At 40.3% G+C, this 25,798-nt stretch overlaps 1 protein-coding gene across 2 annotated transcripts; it reads left to right on the top strand.

Annotated features, from left to right (window-relative positions):
• Window positions 1-1,686: 1,686 nt before the first annotated feature.
• LOC111834433 (histamine N-methyltransferase-like) lies at window positions 1,687-24,670 on the top strand. Of its 2 annotated transcripts, XM_072718054.1 has the most exons (9): window positions 1,687-2,963; window positions 3,540-3,731; window positions 10,117-10,554; window positions 17,672-17,817; window positions 18,435-18,487; window positions 22,426-22,533; window positions 22,677-22,807; window positions 23,686-23,779; window positions 24,025-24,670. In XM_072718054.1, the coding sequence occupies exons 4-9, from the start codon at window positions 17,693-17,695 to the stop codon at window positions 24,378-24,380; spliced, it is 867 nt and encodes a 288-aa protein (XP_072574155.1). In that variant the 5' UTR covers window positions 1,687-2,963; window positions 3,540-3,731; window positions 10,117-10,554; window positions 17,672-17,692; the 3' UTR covers window positions 24,381-24,670. The 2 variants fall into 2 exon arrangements, with proteins under 2 accessions (XP_072574155.1, XP_072574153.1); XM_072718052.1 differs by lacking the exons at window positions 1,687-2,963; window positions 3,540-3,731; window positions 10,117-10,554 and adding an exon at window positions 10,770-11,911.
• Window positions 24,671-25,798: the final 1,128 nt, after the last annotated feature.

The raw sequence follows: 25,798 nt of genomic DNA, 5'->3' as shown, positions 1-25,798 counted from the left end.
ATTACAATTTAAGATGAGTTGTAGCCTAATTACCGGTGTCCCTCCATTTAGTATAATTCGCTTCGACATTGCCGTTACTGGTTTCCTGTAATACAAAGTGCCTTCTAAAAACAGATCGGCATTTCATGCTTACGGAGTTGCCAACTTTGGTCAGGTGCTTGCAGTGAGACTTCCATTCGAGATAAGTCTGCACACGCATTTACATGTATGTAGCAGTTTTATTACCTTGTATATAGCCTATAGGGTTTGCAAACCATCCCGACGCTTTTGATGCATCCGATTTTAGGTTTATTATGCAATAATGCAGATTTGCAGTTACGTTTTTTGCGTTTGTCTGAATGCGTGACAGCGCTTAATTAATCCCGTTTCGTATCACCGGCCCGCGATGACGTCAAGCCCCACTACTGCACCTGGCCTGTCAGATGGGACAAGTTTCCAAAATAAATATTGTACACATTGTAAAAATTAACGAATAAAAGTGATATTAATAACATTCCATGTCGATATTAAAAATAACATTTATTTAGTATTGAACGGTAAACAAAACGGAAAAATACTAAACTGCTAAAAACTAACGTGAACGTGGAGGTGGGTGTTCTAAAACCCACTAAAACTAAAACTACGATGCACAACATAAAACAGACTTCGTTTTGGTTGTGATACACATGGTAGTTTGTCGTTTGCTTCACCAATTAATATCTCAGTTGTTTTAACATCGTCATAGAAGTATTACTATTATTACTCTAGATGAATTAATCTGTGAGCGTCTGCTTGGCAGCAAACTAATTTCTCGGGCGGGGGGTGGTGTTCAAACCTTTGATATAAATACATGGCTAAGTGCCTAAATACAAGATATACAGAAGCGCACAGAATTTATTCAGTATTTTATCTTGAACCCCGTGTACTACGTGTATAACACCAGCAAACCTAAACCCTAAAGCCCAAAATATCACTGTTTGTTTTTTTTTCTCTCTCTCTCAGGAAGACTTTTAAAACATAGCTTAATAAAACAGGCAACGTCAGATGGGTTGGAGCGGTTAATTTGAATTATCTGCATGCACATTTTATCGTATTCTCTGAGTCCATGGCTTGTACTTAAAAATGTAAAGTTGGTACAGTTGTATGAAATTGCTATGAAAATGGGTAAATAGTGCCATGTGGCAAGTTACGGCGTTTCTGAAATGTTTCAATAATGAAAAGATTGTCATACTGTATATGTTTTCCTGGCCAAAAAAGTAAAATAAAAAATATCCGTCTGTTTCTGGTGATAAAGCATTCAGTGTATCAGAATCGCAGAAGAGTTTCATAGTGAGGTTTTTAAGAATATAAATGCATGACAAGAAGAAGATAAGACTGAGAATTACTTGATGGGTAATTTTATGAGAAAATAAATGGATTAAAAGGATTATTCCCTATTCTGTGCATCTCCCTGGCAAGAAGGGACATGCATAGGGTGATGTAACTTCAACAAACTTTATTTCACAGAACAGAATTCTTTTTCAGTAACTATTTACAGAACAAGATGTAGATGTGTTCCTCTTTCCTTTCTTATCTTTACATTTTAGAAGTTTTTTTAGCCCAAGACCTATTTCCTTAACTGTGTCTTTGGCAAGGTTTCGTTGTATTCTGAGGCTGCTTGCTTTGCAGAGGCTGCTTGCTTTGTTGGATTTAAGGTAGTCTGGGCAAAAATGTAAGTGAACGAATATGAAGTCCATTTAAACTGTGGTACCTTAAATCCGACAAGTTACCCCGATAAGCCAGTAACCCCGCTTCGTAGTACAGGGCACAGGTTTACAAGTGTTTGGTGAGACATCTGACTCCTGAATTCTGTCTTGATGTGATGGACCATGCTGAATGCTCTTTCTACAGTACAGTTAGAATTTGGTAGAATCAACAGCAGCTTCATCAACTGATAGTTCCTTGAATCTAAACTGCCCTGAGCTCATAGATCTGACCTTGGACAGCCCAGAACTCATCAGTTGGAAATTTTTTGTAATTTGGCACCAGTGCTTCCAGGTTAGTTGAGGCATAATCCAGGACTTCTAAGTGGAGATGTTCTCTGGCATCTGCCTTCATCACATTAGGGAATCTCTCTGCCAAAGTCAAAATCTGCTCTGGTTTCACATCATTTTGGTTCTCAGGATTAACCACTGACATATTGGTCAAGATTTGGTCTCTCATTGAGAACTTTTCCTTTATTTTTGAAAGCTCCTGACATAGAATGTTCTAGTATCTTTAAAGAATTGCTTCATCTTGTAAGAGGGGATTCCTCACTTAGCAAGTGCCTCCTTGTCAAGAACCCAACAAAAAGCTCTTCATCTGCACAGTGAATTTCAGGGTTGCACACATCTATCTCCTGCTCTCTGTTCTCTCAAAATCTTTGGCGCAATAAATTTGCTTGCTATGTCATGCAGGAGCTATTCAACACGGTCATTTAACTTGTAATGAATTGGTGCCTTGTTTTGAAAAAAAATAAATTTGTCAAAACACTGTGACATTGTGATGAAAGCAAATGAAAATTTTCATAGTGGGATCTGTCAGCCTCTTCTGAATATCACAGGACTTCTGATTCTCACTATGTGATTCAAAATAAGAACTACTGTAAAGGCAGGCCATTGGTTGTGCCGATGGTCCAAACCTTTTCCCAAAGAAAGCCATCATGTAGGGCAGTGCTTTTGTACTCCTTGCTGGACTACATCACAGAAGTCCTGAAACTGTTCAAGTTCCTCTCTTCTTTTTGAGCTTTTCTGAAAGTAGTAGTAGATGTCAATTAGCAATTCTTCAGGTGACATTGAGAGCTCTTTAGCAGAAGTTTTGGCACATATGTTAACCAAGTGATGAGGACAGCCAACGCTGTATATATGAGGGGCCTGTCTTGCTTTTATTCAATTTGCGGACATCAAGGAGCCGTTGCCAATATGCAGGAGACTCACGGTGCTTCCAGGAGACTTGGCATGTCTGTGGTAAGATGTTTACTTTACTTACTACCACTACTTATTTCGTCACACGTCTTAAATTTTTCTCTAGAAATAAAAGCTAATCTAGGATGTGGGGTGTTTTGGTGGTGCATTGGTTAGCACGGTCACCTCACATCTCTGAGAGCTGGGTTCAAGCCACGGTTCCATGACGTAATCGCTACAGAGAATAGTGGAAATGTGCTGACTTCTGATTGCTTGTCAAAATTCATCATGGTTAATGGAAAAAGGGGGAAAGAACTAGAGTTGTGCATTAAAACTGCCTTAGGTGCTAAGCTTCACAGAGAATTATGGGGTGTAAAGGTTAAAAGTAAAACTGTCAGGTTTTGCTTTTTCATGTATACTGAAGTTGGTTTGATCAGGTTAGTTTCACTTTTTTAACGGTGCATTTTTTTCATTTTGTATTTTCAGGCTATTAACAATCTGTTTTAAACTACCAGGGTCAACGTAATTGAGTCACTAGTGGTTCTGGGTAGAACAAACATCTTTCAGTTAAGTGGCCTCACAACTCCACCATGCAGTGGTAGGTGTACCTGATCTAGAACTCTGTATCCCATCCCACAGACTCGGCGGTTCCCAGTGAGCGGTGCTTGGAAGATGCCCCGCCCTTAGTGTTACCCTGTGAGGTGTCCTGCCCTGGGGATTGTGTGGTCAGCTCCTGGTCAGCGTGGTCGACGTGCTCTCACTCCTGCTCGAGCAAAAATGCGGACGGGAGGCAGAGTCGCTACCGCACCGTGCTGGCTCTTCCTGGAGATGGTGAGGACCTTCCCGTTGGCTTGACCTTCTCACACTGTCCTTGCGGAGTAGAGATTAAGAACATGGATGTGTAATCCAAAGGTTCCCCATTAAATTTCTAGGACGGAACCTTCTGTAATTACATCATGTGTTTTACATGAATATCCAGCTGCGTAGATGGATAAAAACTGTATGTTTCGGTGCAGGGATCTATCAGCTATGCAACTCAATGTCAAGAAAACGGTAAAAGGTATACATTAGAAAAATACAGCATAATGATACTCCATTGTTGCTCCTTAGGTGATAATACTCTTTACAGTATGTGGCTCAGCAATTGTTTCTTAAGGGGATTTGCACAGATATCCAACGTACACATTCAGAAATCCATTTCTAAAGGCTGACTTGATGTTTCTTGATATTTCTAAGATTCAAGAAGGTTTATTGTCATTCCAAGAACACGGGGGTGCATGTAAGAGAATAAGAGAACACATTAAAGTACTGAGGTCCCAATACCAGCACCATAGCACAAACATTCACTTCTAGTTAAAAAAAATAAATAAATCAGTTACAGGCAATTTTAAAAGTACAGATGAATATTAATAATGTTAATAGTGCTTGAGGGCAGTGTTTGGTTCATTGAGCTAAGCCTCTGTGCCTGTGATCAGAAATTCACCAATTCAAGCCTGACCTTGGCATGTCTGCAGGGCCTCGAGCAAGGCCCTTAATCCCCAGCTCCCTGGGTGCCACAACGCAGCCAGCTCAGGGGAGGCGTAAAGAGAGCTTATTTTATTAAGAATAATAAATGCAATAGTGTTAGTGTTATGAATATAAATATAAATAATCACATTAATTGCACATGAGAAAGAGTCTAGTGTCTGTTTTTGCATATATTAAAAAATCATCTAGTATGTGACAGAGTCCATAAGTCTGACAGCTTCTAGAAAAGAACTGTTCCTCAGCCTCGTGGTTCCAGCTCTGATACTGTGCAGCTTTTTTCTTGAGAGAAGATTTGAATGCGTTTGTTTTACCAGCCATGAAACTTCATGTTTATCATTGATATTTTTGACCACACGGGAGTGCTTAAAAATAACCCGAAGATCTGTCTTCCTCAGACCTGTTAGTGCATTTCTACTGCCTGGGGTTGGACATGTAAGGATTCACCCAGTTTACAATTCAGTTCAATTCGTGATATTCGGCTCATAATTTGATTTTCCCCACAATATATTTGGGGAAAAATAATAATTTATTTGCAGAAAATGCAACATTTTCCCATTATGAACTAAAATATTCCTTTTGTTAAACTTAAAACAACTTTTGTGTCAATTTCTTAATATCCACCAATAATTTAGAAACATTTGTAAAGGATTAAAATATATAGTAATAGTCCACTAACTAAAATACTCCTTTTATTAAAAATGGAGAGATTAATAACAAATAGGCATTTTCATAGTAACTCTTTTGTCATCCGTAGTGTTCTTTCCGTAGGCTGCATTAGTTGATTGCTGGTAGTAAAGTTATTGTGCCATCTGCCGTCTAACCAACGCAATTACAACTATGAAAAACTAAAAAACTACGCAGCCTGATAATAATTTGAGCTATTTCGCGGTTCATTATTTTCACGTTTTGAATCGTCACACTCTGAGAACTTCTGGGTTAACCCAAACTCTGTTAACTGGCAACCCAATCAGACAGAACACACTCTAGGTTATTCTGAGCTTAGCCTCTTGACCTATGCAATTTAACAATGATTCTGGATTGTTACAATTCAGCCCTGGGTTAATACAACCATTTACTCGGTTGTTAATTAGTCATCAATTATTTAATACATATTAACACTATCTTTAATGCATTTGCATCACTAATAAATATAATCACTTGACAAATACCAGACATTGTTGTAAATATTTATTGCTGTTGACAGAATTTTCAGCGCATGAATATCTAGTGAACAAGTGAACTCGGTGGCACTTCAGTGTCAACCTGACATGGTTTATTCCATGATAATTACCCCCCTGAAAATATGTTATCCCTTACTTAGCTTACAGATAACTAGCTAGTTAACGTTAATGTATTGTTGAACCTCGAACCCTTGAGCACGACCCTTACCCTCGATTTCTCCAGGGAAACTGACTCTGTTCTCTGATCCTTGTTTGTATTTATGTTGCTTTGGACAGAAGTGTCTCCTGAATGAGTATAAAATTATACCAAAAGTGTCCTTTCATAAAATTCCCATAGAAACAGCAAAAAGCAACACAAATGCCTGTGAATCAGATTTAAAGCAAGGTGGATATATAAAGTATCTGAAAGCTTTTACTATGCTTATTGAACCATATTAAGTATTGATGCCTAATACGTAGGCCAATGGAAATCTTGCAGCAACCATTAATCGAATAAATATACTTCTTGAAATAGACATGAAAGCTGTGCTGTCATAACCTAAATTTGTTGGTGTCCTAGACAAGTGTTCACCTGGAGGCATGAAATATTTGTATCAATATACAGCCAGGGAACAAAATTAAGAGACCACTCTTTTAAAATAAATCTGTATTTTTAAATCCTGGTTTAATCCTGGTTCTGCTGGCAGAAGGCTAAACTGTACAGCAGACTGATTCCAGGCTCAAAGTTTCGAAGACAGCAGTACAGAAAAAGGTGAAGCAAGAGACAAAGGGAATAACCAAAAACAAGGCAGGCAGAAGGCGGAAGCAACTTTCTAATGCCAGAGATGACCGTCAACTAATCCAAGAGTTTCTCATGAATCGGAGGATGAAATCAAGTGACCTTCAAAAGGAATAGGAAACATTAAGTGCAGGTGTGAAGTGGATAACCGGCTCCTAGAAGCAGGACAAAAGTCTCAAAAGCAAGGAAGAAGCCCTTCATTAATGAGAAACAGAGAAGAACCAGGCTGCAGTTTGCAATAAAAGGTATATTATTCACAGATGCACACCCATAAATTGAGAAATGAGTGAAACAAAAAATTGTGCTGTGGTCTCTTAATTTTTTTCCATGGCTGCATATGCATGCATTATGGGAATGACCCAAAGTCACGCCCCTGTGGAGGAATGTTCTAGATTATATGAGTAAATGACTGGAAAGTGAATAGCCTAGATCACCAGGACTCTCTCTCCTTGGAGACAAAGCTGTTGTGCCATACTTGAGTAAAAATGTGTTTAGAATATGTGGGGTCTCAAAATCTGACGTCAGAAAGTGTGACCTCCCTGCTGAAACTGATTGGTACACCCCAGTTATGAAATCTCTACATGATTATTATTTCTATTCATGATAAGTCACCTGAAGTTAAATGATAAATGTGAAATAATTACGGTAGGTGAAATGCGCATAGGGCTCGTGCACGTGAACAGGAATCTCGCGTTAATTCCCAATAATGTGAACGAGTGCCCCTGGAGCCACAGATGATGATGGTAACAAAACGTGCTGCAGGTGTTGTGTTCTAAACTGCCCTCCTGCCACGGATTGACTCCCCTGACGCGGCAGAAGGGACTGCTTGCCTTAAGCAGACTGAAGAACTCACATTTCTTGTTTATTATGGTATCTTGCAATCACACCTTATGCTAAGATTAATATCCTCCTGTAAAACAAATGTGACAGTTACTACTTTTTCATTCAGATGAGACGTACAGTGATGCTATTCTTTTCGACAGCGCTTGTTTGTGCAAATATAGTCGCCTTCAGTGACAAGAAGCGATTCATGTACTTGAATAATGTACCTTTAAATTTACCTGGCTGCTATGAGAACTTAATTTCCCTCCGGGGACTAATATAGTTGTCTCTGTCTGTCTGTCTGTCTAATATGTTTGACAGTCATCCTACTGCAATAGTTTTCTTTTTCTGTCTTACATAATGCAGCGATTAGCGTCATACTCGGCACCGTCACACCTGGAAATGATACAACATGGAACCAAACACCAAAACCAATCAGAAGTCAGCACATTTCCACCGTTTTCTGTAGCAGTGACGTCAGGGGAGGCAATCCGTGGCAGGGGGCAGTTTGGGTCACAACAATTTACAGGCGTCGGGCAAGTCGCCACCTAGATAACGTTACATACCTTGGCATGAATCTCAGGGTGGCGCGCATCTAGATGCCTCTTCAGGTTTGTGGTGTTCCTTCCTGTGTGCTTCATTCCACACGGCTTACACTGGGTTCTATTTTTGTCACCAGATTGTCTGTGTGTGTGAGTGTGCCCTACAATGGTTGTTCCCTGCCTTGTGCCTATAAGCTCTGGACCCTCCCTGACCTTAAATAGGACAAGCGGTTTCAGAAAATGGATGGATGGAAATAATACAATAATAATACCAATGCTAATAATTTAATAATAAAAACCATCGTTGTGTTTACTTGTACCATAGATCTGTTTGCTTGAGATATTTCTCAGAAGCAAATCCTGCCGACGTGATTCTGGGGCAAAAAAAGTGGTCAGACATACAGACTAACTTTATTTACAACGCTGATGAAAATAAGTCCCAGTGTACGTCATGTGGAGTGAAGCACACAGGAAAGAACACCACAAACCTGAAGAGGCATCTAGATGCGCGTCCACCCTGAGATTCATGCCAAGGTATGTAACATTATCTAGGTGGCGACTTGCCTGGTGCCAATACCGGTACATATGGCTCTCATTCACACTGCTAATACTAATGTGTCAAATGTGTTGGGTTATTTTAGGTGTGTTGATGTCACAAGAACCGATACCTCGATAGTAAGGTCGGTACTGCACTCTTATAGGAATAACTTAACTTAAAATGTGAGTAAAGAATACAGTGCTGATGATACAGCACCACAACAACACAGGTCGAGAAGAAAGTCATGCCTGGCTTTGCTGTGTTAGGGAATTGCAGCATGCGATTGCGGGAAACGTGCTTATTGATGAAAAAGAAGCCAAAACACAGACACACACAGGATTTTGTTATTTCCACTTTTTTCCCTTTACGAGTTACTAAGAAATAGATTATTTTAAAAATATATATATAATTAAAATTTTTATTACATGTTTAACAGGAATAAACCAGTCGCACAGCAGATAAACAGACATACAAATAAAGAAGCAGGCAGGCATTGAGGACATTGATAAGTATGATATAAGAAAGGCAGCTGTTTAATCACAGTAAAAGGCTGGTCACTATTTTAAATCTGCTGTTATCTTTAGCGCATCTATATTTTCTATTGTATAAAAAAAAAAGGCACAATTTTGTTCACTTGAATAACGGAAGTATTTTTAATTACAAGCCACTGAAGGAGATTTCTGTTTTTGCCATGGTATGGAATAGGTATTGAGTCTCAAAATGTCAATGATATTTCTATTAAATACAAACATTCTGGTATTGTGACATCCCTAGCTGCTAGTACGTTAGACAGGGAGATATCAATCCGAATTGTCAAATAATATAGTTGTTGCTCTTATTTAGTTTGCCTCCCCAGCTAACAAAGGCATCTACAGACAAAACACCACTGAGTGCAGTCCAACAGAAGGAATCACAATAAAATATCACAAAGGCACTCTTCGGTGGTTTGAAGTACAAAAATGACTCAAAAGAGCAGCAGAAAAAGGAGGCGGCTAAAACCAGATGGGCTGGAAGCCCAGGTCGTCCAGTCAGAACTGTAGAGGACGGAGGTTTTGTTCAGATGATGGAGATAATGGATAAGAACTTACTTAATGGATAAGAATTCACTGTTCCTAAGAAAACAAAAATAAACAACCTATATGACAAACAGTATGAAGAAGAAAAAGAAATTCAGAAGCCGACTAAGTGCAGCTCAGAAGATCTTGATATCTTGACAAAAAATGGCTGTCAGCAAGATTTCTGGCTTTCTAGCATGTTATTCTGGCGTATGCATGTTATTTCTGTGTTGAAAAGAATGAAGCTGAACATATTCTATTGGCTCTTGAAGAAATTGCACACCCACACAGAGCAGAGTCTATAAAAAATGTGTTGATGAATGCATGCATGCACAAGTGGCATATACCAAATACTCCATAACTGATAATGGAAGCAACACGCCATGGTTAAGCAGGAAGTAGAAGAAAGGAGTCAGGTACCAATTAATGACCAGAAGTACAACTATTTTTGCTAAAAGTTCTATGTTATATATATATATATATATAATTAATAAAGTATGAGTTCTGAAAGTGTGTAGTTTGTCTTAAAGTGAAATAAACTAAAAATTATACATTATACTAGTAATAGTAACACCAAAATACTCCAGATTGACACCATATCTGTGTCCCTTGCTGTCATTGCCCTCCTTGGTCAGCCACCTAGATGAATTTGCGCAGACAAGAAGCTACAGAGCTCTAGCAACCCTTGTCCAAAAGATGAAAATCAATATGAAATCAGTGCTTTGGCTGCTTTTTGGATACAAACAAGGACAACTTCTGTCTCCTTCCGGCAGCTGCCTGATTTCTCCAGCCCACTGTCTGTGGAGTTTGAGGATGAGAAAAGTCAAGAGCTGCTGAAAGAAGTAGAGGAATATGTGACAAAGCATATCCTGCCAGATTCAGACACACAGATGGGTGATCCGTTCAGCAGTGTTGCACATGAGAGTACAGCCAAAGAAACTGAAGCAGTAACATCAATGCAAACACAATTTTGGTTTCTAAGCACACAGAAAACATTCAAGACAGGGGGCACCAACAAATGTCAAACAGCAAATTGAGAAGTACAAGGAGGAGCTATCACAACCTATGAGCACAGACTCTTGGCTTGCACAAAGTTACACTGTGTACCATACTCTGTGTACCATACACTGAAAACTTTTGCTCTAGATCTAGGCCAGCTTCCCAGGATCTCCCAGAAAGTATCTTTAGGGTCACAGGCAACTTCACTTACGGTGAGTGCAACATAACAAAGGTCATATTGGAACAGAAGTGCTTTCCTTAAAATGAACAAAAACTCGTACAACTGTTGTGCTCCCACTGCCATAGTTTTTGAAAGAGAAAACACATTTACTGCAATAGCATTTTGCTGTATGAAAGATGCATTTTTTTGCATTAAAAATGGTTAGACCATATTTGCTGGAAGGTTTTGGTTTTTTTTGTTGAAAGATTTTGTCTTTTTCTCTGATAAATACTAAATGTGTGCTGCTCGGTCCAGCCTTTTCTAGTAAAATCGTATTGCAGCAGAACTAAGGCATGTTGAAGCTGCCATTACCTGACGAAGATCTTTTGGAGTAAATCCTTTCTTCACCTACTCTTCATTTCATATTCAGTAATCACTGCATGTGGTTTGACTCAGTGTACATGTTAGTGTAATAGTTTAGAGGTACAGTATATTCTGTGCATATTCATATGTTGAACAAGAGAACTGATTTTGACTGTTTGACTAATTTACTTTTAGCCGACTAAAATCAATTTACTTTTTCTCAACTAAAATAATTTTTGCTCGACTAAAATTAAAACTAACAATAATTAAATTAGTAGCAAGTGACTAAAACTTAAATGCAATTTAGTCAGAAGACAGACTAAATCAAAATGTATTGTCAAAATTAACACTGCGGTGCACATCTGTAATGATGATATACGTCAGTCAAAGCTTCAACCTAAGACTTAAGTGTCAAATTACTCCTGTGAAAGGTTTGTTATCTATGAACCACGCTGACTTAAGACTTGGGATAAAAAGAATTGCCTACCTTTCAGGTTTTGTTTTCCTAGGGATTTTTTATCGTTTTGTCTGGTGCTCATTGATTTGGCTGAAAACTCGTTAAGCAGTAATGTATGTATGTATGTATGTATGTATGTATCTGCACCTGTCCGTCTGCTGCACTTGCATATGCTGTGTATAAACGTCATCACCGTAGTAAGGATCTCACACAGGGTGATGAACTAACCTTAAATTCATCCATTTAAATTCCACTCTAGATCTGCAGCTGTCCTACAGATTATTAGAGTCCCCGTCAGCTTGGGAAACACGGGCCTTCATTTTAATCATTCATTAGCCAAATCATTCAATTAAACCTAGTTTACTTGAATGACGTGATAGTAGCAAGAGAGGTAGGTTTAGGAATATTAAGCAACGGTTTAATATATTATGCGTTTATTACACTTTTGTTAATAAGCACACGTCCTTGGTGAAGGAGCGTGGCTGCGTCTTTAAGGAACAGTTATCGCAAATTACAGAGGGAGGGGTTAGGATTTCTAAAGCAAAGCGTCCTCCTTCAAACGCATCTTTAGGTCGTCCAAAGCAGAGAGGTAAGTGACTATTTATTGTTCACTCTCATATGTACCTTGTGTAATTTGGCAAGACTTAATTATCCTTTGAAACCTGCTCCGTCAAAGTGTAATTAAATAAATAGCCTTTTGTAATCTTGATGATGCAGCGGGATCAATTTTGCCGCGGTAATCTACCGCGGTTAAGTTAGCCTCATATTCCATATTCAGTTTTCTAGCTTTAATAACTTATCACGGAAGTAAGGTGGGACGTTATTAATCTCAGAATCGTGTTGTCCAGTACGCAGGCTACGATGCACACCGATTATTTTTGCGCTTCAAACCATTTCGTGATTTGTACAAAATCGTGTTAATAGCTAATAAAGTAGGTGCTGTCAGCTGTAATGACATGGTGCTTTAGCATTTTGGGCTCATGGCGACTGATGCACACCCCTTTGTTTCCCAGATTGCTTTACGTACGATTTTTAATTAATTTTTGAATGTTCGAACGTATCCGTGTAATGCGAAATGGGACAATGCATGAATGGGTTAATAACTTTAAAACTAGACAAGACAGGCACTTCTAGTGAAGTGTGCTTTGATCAGTGGACTACAGGGAACAATGCACACCCCTTGGATTTTCAGAAAAACTTTCGCTCTAACAGTTATTAATTAATACATTGTATGCATATTACATGGCATAGGGGCAGTGCACTAAAGGGTTAATAGCTCTGAAAAAAAATGAGACAGCCACATTCTACCAAGTGTGCATGGATCAGGGGAACCTGGGGGACAATGCACACCCCTTAGATTTTCAGAATAACTTTCACTCTAATAGTTATTAATTGATACATTGTATCCATATTACATGGCATAGGGGCAGTGCACTAAAGGGTTAATAGCTCTGGAACCAAATGAGACAGCCATATTCTACCAAGTGTGCATGGATCAGGGGGACCTGGGGGACAATGCACACCCCTTAGATTTTCAGAATAACTTTCACTCTAATAGTTATTAATTGATACATTGTATCCATATTACATGGCATAGGGGCAGTGCACTAAAGGGTTAATAGCTCTGGAACCAAATGAGACAGCCACATTCTACCAAGTGTGCATGGATCAGGGGGACCTGGGGGACAATGCACACCCCTTAGAATTTCAGAATAACTTTCACTCTAACAGCTATTAATCGATACATTGTATCCATATTACATGGCATAGGGGCAATGCACTAAAGGGTTAATAGCTCTGGAACAAAATGGGACAGCCATGTCCCATGAAGTGTGCATGGATCAGGGGAACCTGGGGGACAATGCACAGCCCTTGCATTTTCAGATTATTTTTGTCTGTAATAGTTATTTGTTAATATATTGCATCCACTTAAAGTGCAATGGGGCAACACACTAAAGGGGTAATAGCTCTGAAACAAAATGGGACAGCCATGTCCAATTGAGTGTGCTTTCATCAGTGGAGTCTGGGGGACAGTGCACACCCCTTGGATTTTCAAGATCACTTTCTGTCTAGCAGTTGCAGGGTTGAAAAACATGCTTAACAATTAGGCACATCTGCAAATGTCAGCATGTACTTCCAAATATACAATTTTCCCTCATGATTTGTTTTTTCTTCTTTCAATTTTTATCATGTTTAGAAGTTGCTCTTCACTAGTAAAACAGCTCAGTGTATGACTAAATTTCAACATTTGAGAAGACATTTTTAATACATTATATATATATATATATATATATATATATATATATATATATATATATATATATATATATATATATATATATATATATATATATATATATATATATATATATCACACACACACACACTGCCCAAAAAAATTAAAGGAACGCTTATTAATCAGAGTATAGCATCAAGTAAACTAAAATTCTTGGATATTCATCTGGTCAGTTAAGTAGCAGAGGGGGTTGTTAATCAGTTTGGTGTTAATGAAATTAAGAACAGGTGCACTAGAGGGGCAACAATGAGACGACCCCCAAAACAGGAATGGCTTACCAGGTGGGGGCCACTGACATTTTTCCCTCCTCAACTTTTCTGACTGTTTTTTCACTAGTTTTGCATTTGGCTACAGTCAGTGTCACTACTGGTAGCATGAGGCAATACCTGGACCCTACAGAGGTTGCACAGTTAGGCCAACTCCTCCAGGATGGCACATAAATACATGCCATTGCCAGAAGGTTTGCTGTGTCCCCCAGCACAGTCTCAAGGGCATGGAGGAGATTCCAGGAGACAGGCAGTTACTCTAGGAGAGCTGGACAGGGCCATAGAAGGTCCTTAACCCATCAGCAGGACCAGTATCTGTTCCTTTGTTCAAGGAGGAATAGGATGAGCACTGCCAGAGCCCTACAAAATTACCTCCAGCAGGCCACTGGTGTGAATGTCTCTGGCCAAACAATCAGAAACAGACTTCATGAGGGTGGCCTGAGGGCCCGACGTTCTCTGGTGAGCCCTGTGCTCACTGCCCGGCACCATGGAGCTCGATTGGCATTTGCCATAGAATACCAGAATTGGCAGGTCCAATACTGGCACCCTGTGCTTTTCACAGATGAGAGCAGATTCACTCTGAGCACATGTGACAGACGTGAAAGGGTCTGGAGTAGCCGTGGAGAACGTTATGCTGCCTGTAACATTGTTCAGCAAGACCATTTTGGTGGTGGGTCAGTGATGGTCTGGGGTGGCATATCCATGGAGGGACGCTCAGACCTCTACAGGCTAGACAACGGCACCTTGACTGCCATTAGATATCGGGATGAAATCCTTGGACCCATCGTCAGACCCTACGCTGGTGCAGTGGGTCCTGGGTTCCTCCTGGTGCACGACGATGCCCAGCTTAATGTGGCGAGAGTATGCAGGCAGTTCCTGGAGGATGAAGGAATTGATACCAATGACTGGCCCCCATGCTCACCTGACCTAAATCCAATAGGACACCTCTGGGACATTATGTTTCGGTCCTTCCAGTCTGCACCTGAGACTGTCCAGGAGCTCAGTGATGCCCTGGTCCATCTTATTATTGTTATACTTATAATAATAATAATAATAATAATAATAATAATAATAATAATAATAATAATAATAACAATTAAAAGGGATAAATACTTTTACTTATCCAATATTTGTTTCTCATAGTCCAGGCTATATTCCTATTGATATTTTCAATGTTCCAAATGAACTCAGACCACAAAGTGGCAATGTTATGCATCAGGATTCGGGTGTATTTATTATTCCACTTTTAATCTTTTGTTAATAACATTTATTGTGACATCTTTTCAAGATGTTGGCATCCTGTCAGGTGTGCTGCAATCTTGCAGTAGTTTAAGAAGACCTAAAAAAATTGTGTTAAAAACAAAAGTACTCTCAAGGAGAAATTGGAACACTAAATATAGTTAAAAAATCAGACTATGTGACCAAATGCCCCTCTCAATTGATCAGCAGGGGAGATTAATAGAATGTTTTTAGAATGAATTTACTCTTTTGTGTAAAAAAAGTATTAATTTTTAAATTTGATGTGTTCATTATTCCAAGTTAATTTTTATAAGGAGAGTAATTATTTTTGTATATAAGAAGCCAGAATTCAAATGGTGGCTTAATTATTGTTTTCTTTTTTGTTCAATGGACAAATGCTTAATGCTAATGTATTAAATGTGACGAAACACGTAATCAAGCAATTCAGCTGCGATACATTTGCTTTGTCCCACGGTGCACTGCCTAATTTACACTTTACAACTTACTTATGGATAAATTTGTGTTATCAATTAACTATCAATATGTATGAAATGGAGCAATGGCATGTAATATGGATGCGATGTAATAATTAATAACTGCTAGACAGAAAGTGATCTTGAAAATCCAAGGGGTGTGCACTGTCCCCCAGACTCCACTGATGAAAGCACACTCAATTGGACATGGCTGTCCCATTTTGTTTCAGAGCTATTACCCCTTTAGTGTGTTGCCCCATTGCACTTTAAGTGGATGCAATATATTAACAAATAACTATTACAGACAAAAATAATCTGAAAATGCAAGGGCTGTGCATTGTCCCCCAGGTTCCCCTGATCCATGCACACTTCATGGGACATGGCTGTCCCATTTTGTTCCAGAGCTATTAACCCTTTAGTGCATTGCCCCTATGCCATGTAATATGGATACAATGTATCGATTAATAGCTGTTAGAGTGAAAGTTATTCTGAAATTCTAAGGGGTGTGCATTGTCCCCCAGGTCCCCCTGATCCATGCACACTTGGTAGAATGTGGCTGTCTCATTTGGTTCCAGAGCTATTAACCCTTTAGTGCATTGCCCCTAAGCCATGTAATATGCATACAATGTATTAATTAATAGCTGTTATAGAGAAAGTTATTCTGAAAATCCAAGGGGTGTGCATTGTCCCCCAGGTTCCCCTGATCCATGCACAATATATGGGACATGGCTGTCCCATTTTGTTCCAGAGCTATTAACCCTTTAGTGCATTGCCCCTATGCCATGTAATTTGCATACAATGTATTAATTAATAGCTGTTAGAGAGAAAGTTATTCTGAAAATCCAAGGGGTGTGCATTGTCCCCCAGAGTCCTCTGATCCATGCACACTTCATAGGACATGGCTGTCCCATTTTGTTCCAGAGCTATTAACCCTTTAGTGCATTGCCCCTATGCCATGTAATATGGATACAATGTATCGATTAATAGCTGTTAGAGTGAAAGTTATTCTGAAATTCTAAGGGGTGTGCATTGTCCCCCAGGTCCCCCTGATCCATGCACACTTGGTAGAATGTGGCTGTCTCATTTGGTTCCAGAGCTATTAACCCTTTAGTGCACTGCCCCTATGCCATGTAATATGGATACAATGTATCAATTAATAACTATTAGAGTGAAAGTTATTCTGAAAATCTAAGGGGTGTGCATTGTCCCCCAGGTTCCCCTGATCCATGCACACTTGGTAGAATGTGGCTGTCTCATTTGTTTTCAGAGCTATTAACCCTTTAGTGCACTGCCCCTATGCCATGTAATATGCATACAATGTATTAATTAATAACTGTTAGAGCGAAAGTTTTTCTGAAAATCCAAGGGGTGTGCATTGTTCCCTGTAGTCCACTGATCAAAGCACACTTCACTAGAAGTGCCTGTCTTGTCTAGTTTTAAAGTTATTAACCCATTCATGCATTGTCCCATTTCGCATTACACGGATACGTTCGAACATTCAAAAATTAATTAAAAATCGTACGTAAAGCAATCTGGGAAACAAAGGGGTGTGCATCAGTCGCCATGAGCCCAAAATGCTAAAGCACCATGTCATTACAGCTGACAGCACTTACTTTATTAGCTATTAACACGATTTTGTACAAATCACGAAATGGTTTGAAGCGCAAAAATAATCGGTGTGCATCGTAGCCTGCGTACTGGACAACACGATTCTGTGATTAATAACGTCCCACCTTACTTCCGTGATAAGTTATTAAAGCTAGAAAACTGAATATGGAATATGAGGCTAACTTACCTTCAGGTGCAGCCTGTGCATTGCGCCAGTGTTAAAAAGTATAGGTGAAAACACTAAAACTTAAATAATTATAACGTTGAACTATTGGCCGGCACCGATATAGTTTAATTTATGTAGTTATAATTCGTGTTATTATCACGCAAATATGCATTAAACATTTTAGCTTTGCGTACATAAACACATTTAATTATATTTCTTTAATCAGTTCGCATATTTGTACTTTATTTTATTTCAATGTTTTTTATTCGATTATAATTAAAATATGTAATATTTTTTACAGCAGTCTAAAATTACTTTAGGTATGAAGTTCCTTGCATTTGACTACAAAAGGTACTACACGTCCTTCCGGTTGTTCCTCGATCTGTCGTCGGAGCATCAGGCTATGAGTCAATTCATTCGTGGGAGTCTTCCTGACATCCTCGCACGGTAAAAGTTAAAACAATACCCGGTTTCGTCAAGCGTAAATTTCAATTGTAAAATGTTTGATATGTTAAATATTCTTAGGACAATTACTTTTACCAACCAAATAATAAATAAAATGCTAAAATAAAAAATGTAATAAGTTATAGGAAAAAGATACAGAAATTTGTCGCAGTTCTGCATAGATGCAGCAATTAGTACGGTGATCGATCTTACCAGTAGTAACCTCCTGATACCCGACCTATTCATTTATGTCCATTGTAGTGGACATTGTATTTTTGCATTTAGTTTTTCACTGATGTTAGGAAACATATTTATTCCTGTTGTGCACTAAAGAGGACATGCTGTGAAATTAAAAATAAAAATAAATTTGAAAAAATTTAATTGTAAGATGTCTTATTTCCTAGACAAATAACATACAATTGAAGGACACTTTTTTCCTTGGGTCTCAGGAGGATTATGAATTTCAGAAGTCCTTAAGTGAAAGTATATGTCATTATAAATATTATCAAATTAAATGAGCCCTATACTGTTATGTCAGCTGTTTGACTTGACAAGCTTATCAGCATTATAAAAGTACCAATGAAGTCCACTTTCTAACAAAGATTGTATGTCTCTTGCAGCATTGGGGAGGGCAAGACTGCATTCAGTGTTTTGTCCGTTGGGACTGGTACAGGTATGAGACTTCTCTCAATATGAGAAAATAATTGAAAATATGGACAATTTAGAAGATTAATCAATAGATATAAATCACATTGTGATGCTCCAGCAGCAAAGACCTCAGGAGGCAGGCAGGCAGTCTAGGCTCAAGTAAGCACTTTTAAAAGGATGTAGTACAACAAACAAACAAGAGAAATCTCAGTACACAGACTGGGTAAAATGCAGGGGGGGGGGTGCATTTCACTAACATTACCACATGGTAGGAGAGTACTTGCACAAATCGGGACACGTGAAAGATAAACATCTACACAGGCACAGTTGATGGGGATTTTTCAAATGCAAGCTATTTAACACAAAAGGAAAGATAACAGTAACTGAAAGCTAGTCAGTGCGGAGTGTTGCACATCGGGGAACACAAATTGGCTGACACATTACAGACGGGGAGACACAGGCTAGCCCAATGCACAGTCCAACCACCAGGAAATGCCCAGCACTACAGAGCTCTCCTTAAGGGTTAGCCGTCCCATGAGCATATGACCCTTACCCACCTTAGTCCCAGAGGCAGAGAAGGAGGCACTAATTTCCTGCAGGCCCATAGGACTACCGGCTGAGCTGCAGCATGAGGCTCTACTTTGACTGCACTGTGTACCTTGGGCCACTTAGTGAAGTTATCCATGGCCAGGGGGATGTAGAGGTTGCCAGAGACCGTGGTAGGGAATTGGCCAAGGACATCCACTCCCAGTCGTTCCATGGGTCCACCGGATTACAAGGGGTGAAGTAGGCCTTGTGAGCACCGGTGTGAACCTTTGCAGGTGGTGCAGCAGTGGACGAAGAGCTCTACATCCAGGTATGTAAAAGCGCTGGAACAACCAGAGTATTGTTCATGCTGAAGTGGCCTCTACCCGCTGGGTGTCCCCGGATGCTCTGCAGCACAGCTCCATGGAGGGACTTGGGGATTAGCAGCTGTTTCAGGGACTCCAACCCCCCCCCCCCCCGACCCCCGGTACTGGGCTCTCCCAGTCCTCCACACATTCACCTTCTTGGGGGTTGTGGTGATGCCCAACTCAGACAATGTGGCCCAGGAACCTAACCGACGGCTGGAGGAAGCTGCACTTATCTGGTGTACAGATCTGTTACATTTTATTTTATAGATTTCAGAAAGCTTTGTTTAAGGTTTAAGTTCAGCCTTACACATAAAAGAATGATCACAGTCTTTTCCACACAGTGATGCAAAAGTCTGCAGTTTAAACACTGGTATCAGATCAGTACTCAGTATCAGCCGATACCCAACGGCCAGGTATCAGTATCGGGACAGAAAAAGTGGGATCAGTGGATTCCCATTTGTAACCTCAGTAAAAGCCGCCCTTCAGGTTACACCTGTCTCCGTATCCTCCTCACTCAGCTGGAGCAGTGGCACCAAACTAATCACAGGTTGGATATAATTCTTGTCCTTCACCTGCACAGAGGTGGTCCTTATCTGTCCGTCATCATCGGGGTACACCCACATCACCTTCCCCATGGGCCACCTGATCAGGACTACCTGATCCACTTGTAGCTACTTACCATCTTCTTGCCATTTCTTTCTCTCCTAAAGATTTGGCAGATAATAGTGAGTGAAACAGGTCCAGAACTGATCCGCCAGGACCTGGCTATGTTTTAAACAATGCTGTCTAAGAAGATCGGTGGAATCATAATCGCTTGGGGAAGAGATGAGGTTTGGAATTATTGGCTCTGGGTCTGACAAATCTGATGTGAGGTATCCTAAAGTTTTTGCATTCAGAATGCCTTCTGTTTCTGTCAGTACGGTGCAAAGAACCATCTCAGACACAACTAGCTCCTTCAGTGTAACTGTTGGCTTTGCTTTTCCCCCAGCTTTGGAAGCCCAGGAAGTTGATAGGGTAAGGAGATGTCTACTTATCCAAGTACTGGTGAAAGCATCATATTTCAGGCCCCAAAGAGGCCTAGCTAGAGTAAAAAGTTCCAGGCCCAGAGGGGGCCTCACTAGAGTCTGGGGTTCCAGGCCCAAAAGAAGACTTGTATCCCTCACCTCCAGAGAGTGACACAACTGATTCCAGTGCTAAGGCCTGGAGCCAGCAAAGGGCCAGCAACCCCCCTCTGAGTTGTCTGAGCTCCTTCCCGGCCCAGAAGGGGCCATCTCGCCAGAGTTCCCCGTTCCCGGCCCAGAAGGGGCCATCTCGCCAGAGTTCCCCGTTCCCGGCCCAGAAGGGGCCATCTCGCCAGAGTTCCCCGTTCCCGGCCCAGAAGGGGCCATCTCGCCAGAGTTCCCCGTTCCCGGCCCAGAAGGGGCCATCTCGCCAGAGTTCCCCGTTCCCGGCCCAGAAGGGGCCATCTCGCCAGAGTTCCCCGTTCCAGGCACAGAAGATGTCTCCGCTGAGCCTCAAATTCATGGCTTTGAAGAAGCTATGAACTCCGTACCAAGCTCAGAAGCACCTCCCCAGCCACTTCGCCAACACATGGCCTGCTCATTCCTCTGTATTTTTGCACCTTTCTTAACTAACTGCAATTGTTTTCCCCTTCTTCCCTGGGTCGTGGCTTAGCTGAATAGGTGAAGCAGGCTCCTGAGAAGTGTATTTCCCTTCTGTCATTAATGGACATTTTTTGTTTTGTTTTGTGTGCCCCTTGATTATCAGTATATTACATTGTTAAAATTGTGTGTTTTTGTATTGGTTGTTTTTGTGCCTTGTAGTTATGACCTGTTCCACTTATGTACTTTATACCTCGTAGGGTTTGATTCCTGAGTCCTTACTGCCCGTTAACAACCCTCACCTGTTCCCTGTACTTCCTCATCGCTTGTATGTAATAATATGGAAAATAACATACATCTTGTTGAAATCTCATTATATGTGTGTAAGTGCCTGGTCATGCCCTGTTCCTTTGTCAGTCATTGTTAATGCTGTGTGCTTGTTCCCGTGTGATACCTGTATGTACAGTATGTTTCAAGCCATTGTATTTCCCCTCTGTTTCCTTCTGCTTTATTTCTAGCCTTGGTTTAGTTTGTTACGCCCCCCCACACCTTCTATGTTTAGACCCCTTGTGGTTCCTTTTTTGTCTGGTTTACTTTTGAGTTCTACTTATAATAAATATCGCTTTGTTGTCAGTAAGTCACACTAGGATCATCATTCAGCATCCCAGATCTTGCCATTGTCAGAGTTACACAGCCAGTTTTGCACATTTTGATCTTATGTACAATAGATGACGGTATAAAAAAATAATCGAGTCTTGAGCATGAATTATGTGGATGGGAATAGAATGTGTAGTTCCTAACCTTAGGGTTGAATTCTCTCCAAATATTTATCGGGCCAGAATAGTGTTCAAAGCATGAGAAGACTTGGGTTTGAAGCTGGGGCCTATGAGGATTTGTCCAGTTTGTTATCTATCACACAGTTGAAGTCACTGGAAAGAAAGCCAACATCTTGGCAGTATTGGTTTGAGACATGAACTGGTGCATACAGAGTCTATAAAGTCTGTATTTAAAATACAGATTTAGAATTGTAAGCTTTTCCAGAAATAGATGTTATTATGTTATTGGGGGAACTACAAGGCTATTTGTGTAACATTTATCACTGTCTGTCACAAAGGTATTGGAATAGCAACTTCTAAGCGTTGTTCTTCAAAGCACTTCAGATTAATATCCATAGGCAATCAGCATGAATTTTTCATTGTGTGAAAGCAAAAGGTCCTCAGCCAGTTGGTCAGCCTAACGATACCCACAACTTCACTGCCAGAACCTTTTCCATCCATTGAACTTCTAACTACAGTCAGTTACTGACATGAATAAGAATAGCTATGTCTGTCCTCCAGGACCCAGCTAGGATCAATGCTATAGAAGGAGCTACTATCCCAATAATACTGAATGCATAAAAAGGCATTAATGGACGGCATCTACAGGAAATATCTGGGCTCTAAAGTTGAATCTGTGTTTCGGTCTTGCAGGAGAGGTGGACCTGGAGATACTTTCACAGCTGAGTAAGGTTTTACCAGATGTGAAGGTGGGCTGTGACATGGTAGAACCCAGTGAGCCGATGCTGGAGAAATGCAAGGGTACTAGGACTTCAAATACTCACATTCATATCATGCATTTCTGAGTTTAGTCAAATACATATTGTTGTTTAATATAGTATTTAACTGAATGAATCGCCATAATACATTGCACCATGTCTAAAATGTTACTTTGTCTTGTACAGAACTTATGTTGAGAACTCCCAACTTAGAAAACGTAAACTTCACATGGAATCAGATGACTGCCTCTGAGTTTGAGAAGCGCTGGAGACACAGACAGTCAGAGAATAAATTAGACTTCATTCATATGATTCAGGTAAACATGTCTGCAGTTCACTTTGCTGTGTTAATAGGTGGGTGAGGAGTGAAACTTCATTCATCAGATGGACAGTGTTATTTGGAGAGCTTGTAGCCAAAAGGTGGTGACTTCAAGTCAGAGGATTTGCCCTGCAGTTGTAAGCATGAGCAAGAGCTTCATTCTTTCATTAAATGCTCACCAGTATGAATAGATTAAGAGTAATTTCAAGTTCAATCAGTTGCAATAATACAAGTGCTGTTGAAAAGCACTTGAAGGTGCTTTTTCAGATCAAGGGCACCTCTAGGTGGAATGCATGCAGAAGTATTCCAGTTGCTATAACCAAAGGGGTTATACCTAACTGAATGGCACCACAAATTCTCACTGAAACTGGGACTGATTTTTGGAGCTGTCCCACGATGATGTCATCACCTGAGCATGTCAATAGGTCACAAATGATCAGATGATTTTATCCGGTTGAGAAAGCCAGGTCAGCCAGTCCCAGTTCACATACCGCTGGCATATGCATGTCATTCCTACTTCATTTAATGCAGAGGCATCCTGCACATCAAATATGTCCAATGGCTTTTGTTTACATGTTTGAATATGACACGTACTGCAAATCCCACATATTGCTTGTATTTAGCAGAAAAAAAATACTTATTTCTGTATTTTAAACTCTACACACATTGTCCTCACTGTGGACGTCATTAGTAGTTACTGAAGTTTGTATTTAGAGTAGAAGCTTCCTGTCACCATTCTACACACTCAGTTCCTGCTGGCTGACACATCCACTGATACTTATTGTCATTGTTGTCTTATTTGCCTGAAAAGCTACTCTCCTTTGATGTAGAATTTGGTTGTTAACCTGGCCTTTTGCAATACATTTCCCCCCTCAGATGCTGTACTATGTCACTGATACTGCTGCTACTATCTCCTTTTTCCGGAGTCTCCTGAATGAAAATGGAAAACTTCTCATCATACTTGTTGCTGGTATTTTTTTTTTTTTGTTACTTTTTTGCTACAGTCTTAATGTAATAAAATTGCTATAGGATAGTTCAGAATCATAAATGACATAATAAGGTTGTTAACCTATATGTTAGCCCTGCAGATTGAAATTAATTAGTGGACTGAAACAGAAGGAAAGTGGTAGGAAGCAGAGGACAGGATTGTTGTAGACACACACTGCCTGGTGCCCGAATTCAATCTGATGTATGGTTCATTGCTCGCTGTTTCAGGGGAGAGCAGCTGGGGCAAGCTAAGGTGCACTTATGGGAATGAGCTGTATTGCACTGAAATCACCCAATGCGTGACAGCGGCAGACATCAAGCGCTACCTCACTGCCGAAGGAATCAGCTTTGAAACCTTTGTGTTGCCTTCAACGATGGACATCACAGAATGCTTCATCCCCGGTGACGAGAAGGGGGAACTGCTACTGGACTTTCTCACTGAGGTGCTGGATTTCAGCCACAGTGCACCTCCAGAACTGAAAGCCGGCGTGATGAGCTTCCTGCGTAGCCCTGACTGCAGCAGTCAGGTGAACGGAAGGATCATATTCAATAATAATCTGGAGGTTTTGGTTTTAGACCCATAAGATGTACAGTGGTTCACCAAATGCTCATTGCTTCTTAGATATGGTTTTCAATACTAGTAAGTTCTTAGCTATTGTTTTGTCTTGTATAGCTGTTGCCAACAGTCTCTATTTCTATACATTCTATACAATCATTGAAACTGTAGGAAAGTCTGTGAGAAAGATATTAACAATGTATAATTCCATCTCTTCACTAATCTTGTATGTATCTAATGAATAATCAATACATTTCTTCAAGGATCCAGATTGTGTGTCTCAATAAATTGAAATTAAATATGCGAACTGATACTGAATTGGGAGAAGTGAATTTGTAAATATAGAGCGTCACATTTTCCAGGTAGGATAAATGCAGTTTCAAGTTAATTGGAATTCAGATTCAAACTAATAAATTCAGATTCAGTTTTTTAATGCAACAACTGCAGATTCAAATAAACACTATTCATACTGTATTCAGTTTCTAGTGGCACAAATATCAGCCCATATTTAACCCACAAATGATTGTGAACACTTTTTATGCTGCTAATTTCAAATTGCTGTGATTGATGGGACACAAAGGAAAAAGCAAAAAAACACATCACATCCATAATCTACAAAACCCAGCATATCCATCCATCCATCCATCCATTTTCTGCCACTTATCTGGGGTCGGGTCATGGGCAGCAGTCTAAGCAGGGATGGCCAAACCTCCCTCTCACCAGCTGGGGGGGATACCAAGGCGTTCCCAGGCCAACCGAGAGATATAAACTCTCCAGCTTCTCTTGGGTCTGCCCTGGGGCCTCTTCTCTGTAGGACATGCCGGAAACACCTCCCCAGGGAGCCGTCCAGGAGGCTTCTAAGATAGATGCCCAAGCCACCTCAGCTGGCTCCTATCGATGCAAAGGAGCAGCGGCTCTACTTTGAGTCCCTCCAGAAAATCTGAGCTCCTCACCCAATTTTCAATGCTGAGTCCAGACAAAGAAGGCTGATGAAGAACTGTGAGGACGTACCCCAGGCATCTGTGAACTTTACCCAGTCTGGCATGCTCAACATAAACACACTGGCCTTTCTCTCTCCCTGCAACTCCTGGAAGGAGCCCTTCATTTCTCTCTCAGCTTCTTCTTTTCTCTGTCCCAGAGCTCACTTGGCTTGATATATTTAATCTGTCCCTTCTGTTTTCTTATCCATGGTATCCATTATCCAGGTGCCATTATAATGGTTCCAAAAAGCCATTGTGTGTACTAAACTTGAGCTGCATTGCGTCATGTATATAAAGGGAATCTCCACTAGGGGGCACGAGGAGTATTAGGTTATGCTTGGCAAACATTCCTTCGGTGTTTTGGGAACTTTTTCCGGCAACCAGACCAGATTCGCCCATTATACTTGAGGTGGATGCCTCTGAATTAGATGTTGGTGCTGTTGACACTATGAATTGAACTTGTATG

This window comes from Paramormyrops kingsleyae, chromosome 1 (assembly GCF_048594095.1).
Source record: "Paramormyrops kingsleyae isolate MSU_618 chromosome 1, PKINGS_0.4, whole genome shotgun sequence".
NCBI classification, from domain to species: Eukaryota; Metazoa; Chordata; class Actinopteri; order Osteoglossiformes; family Mormyridae; genus Paramormyrops; species Paramormyrops kingsleyae.
The sequence above is the reverse complement of the archived record's forward strand: the minus strand, read 5'-3'. Positions and strand labels throughout refer to the sequence as shown.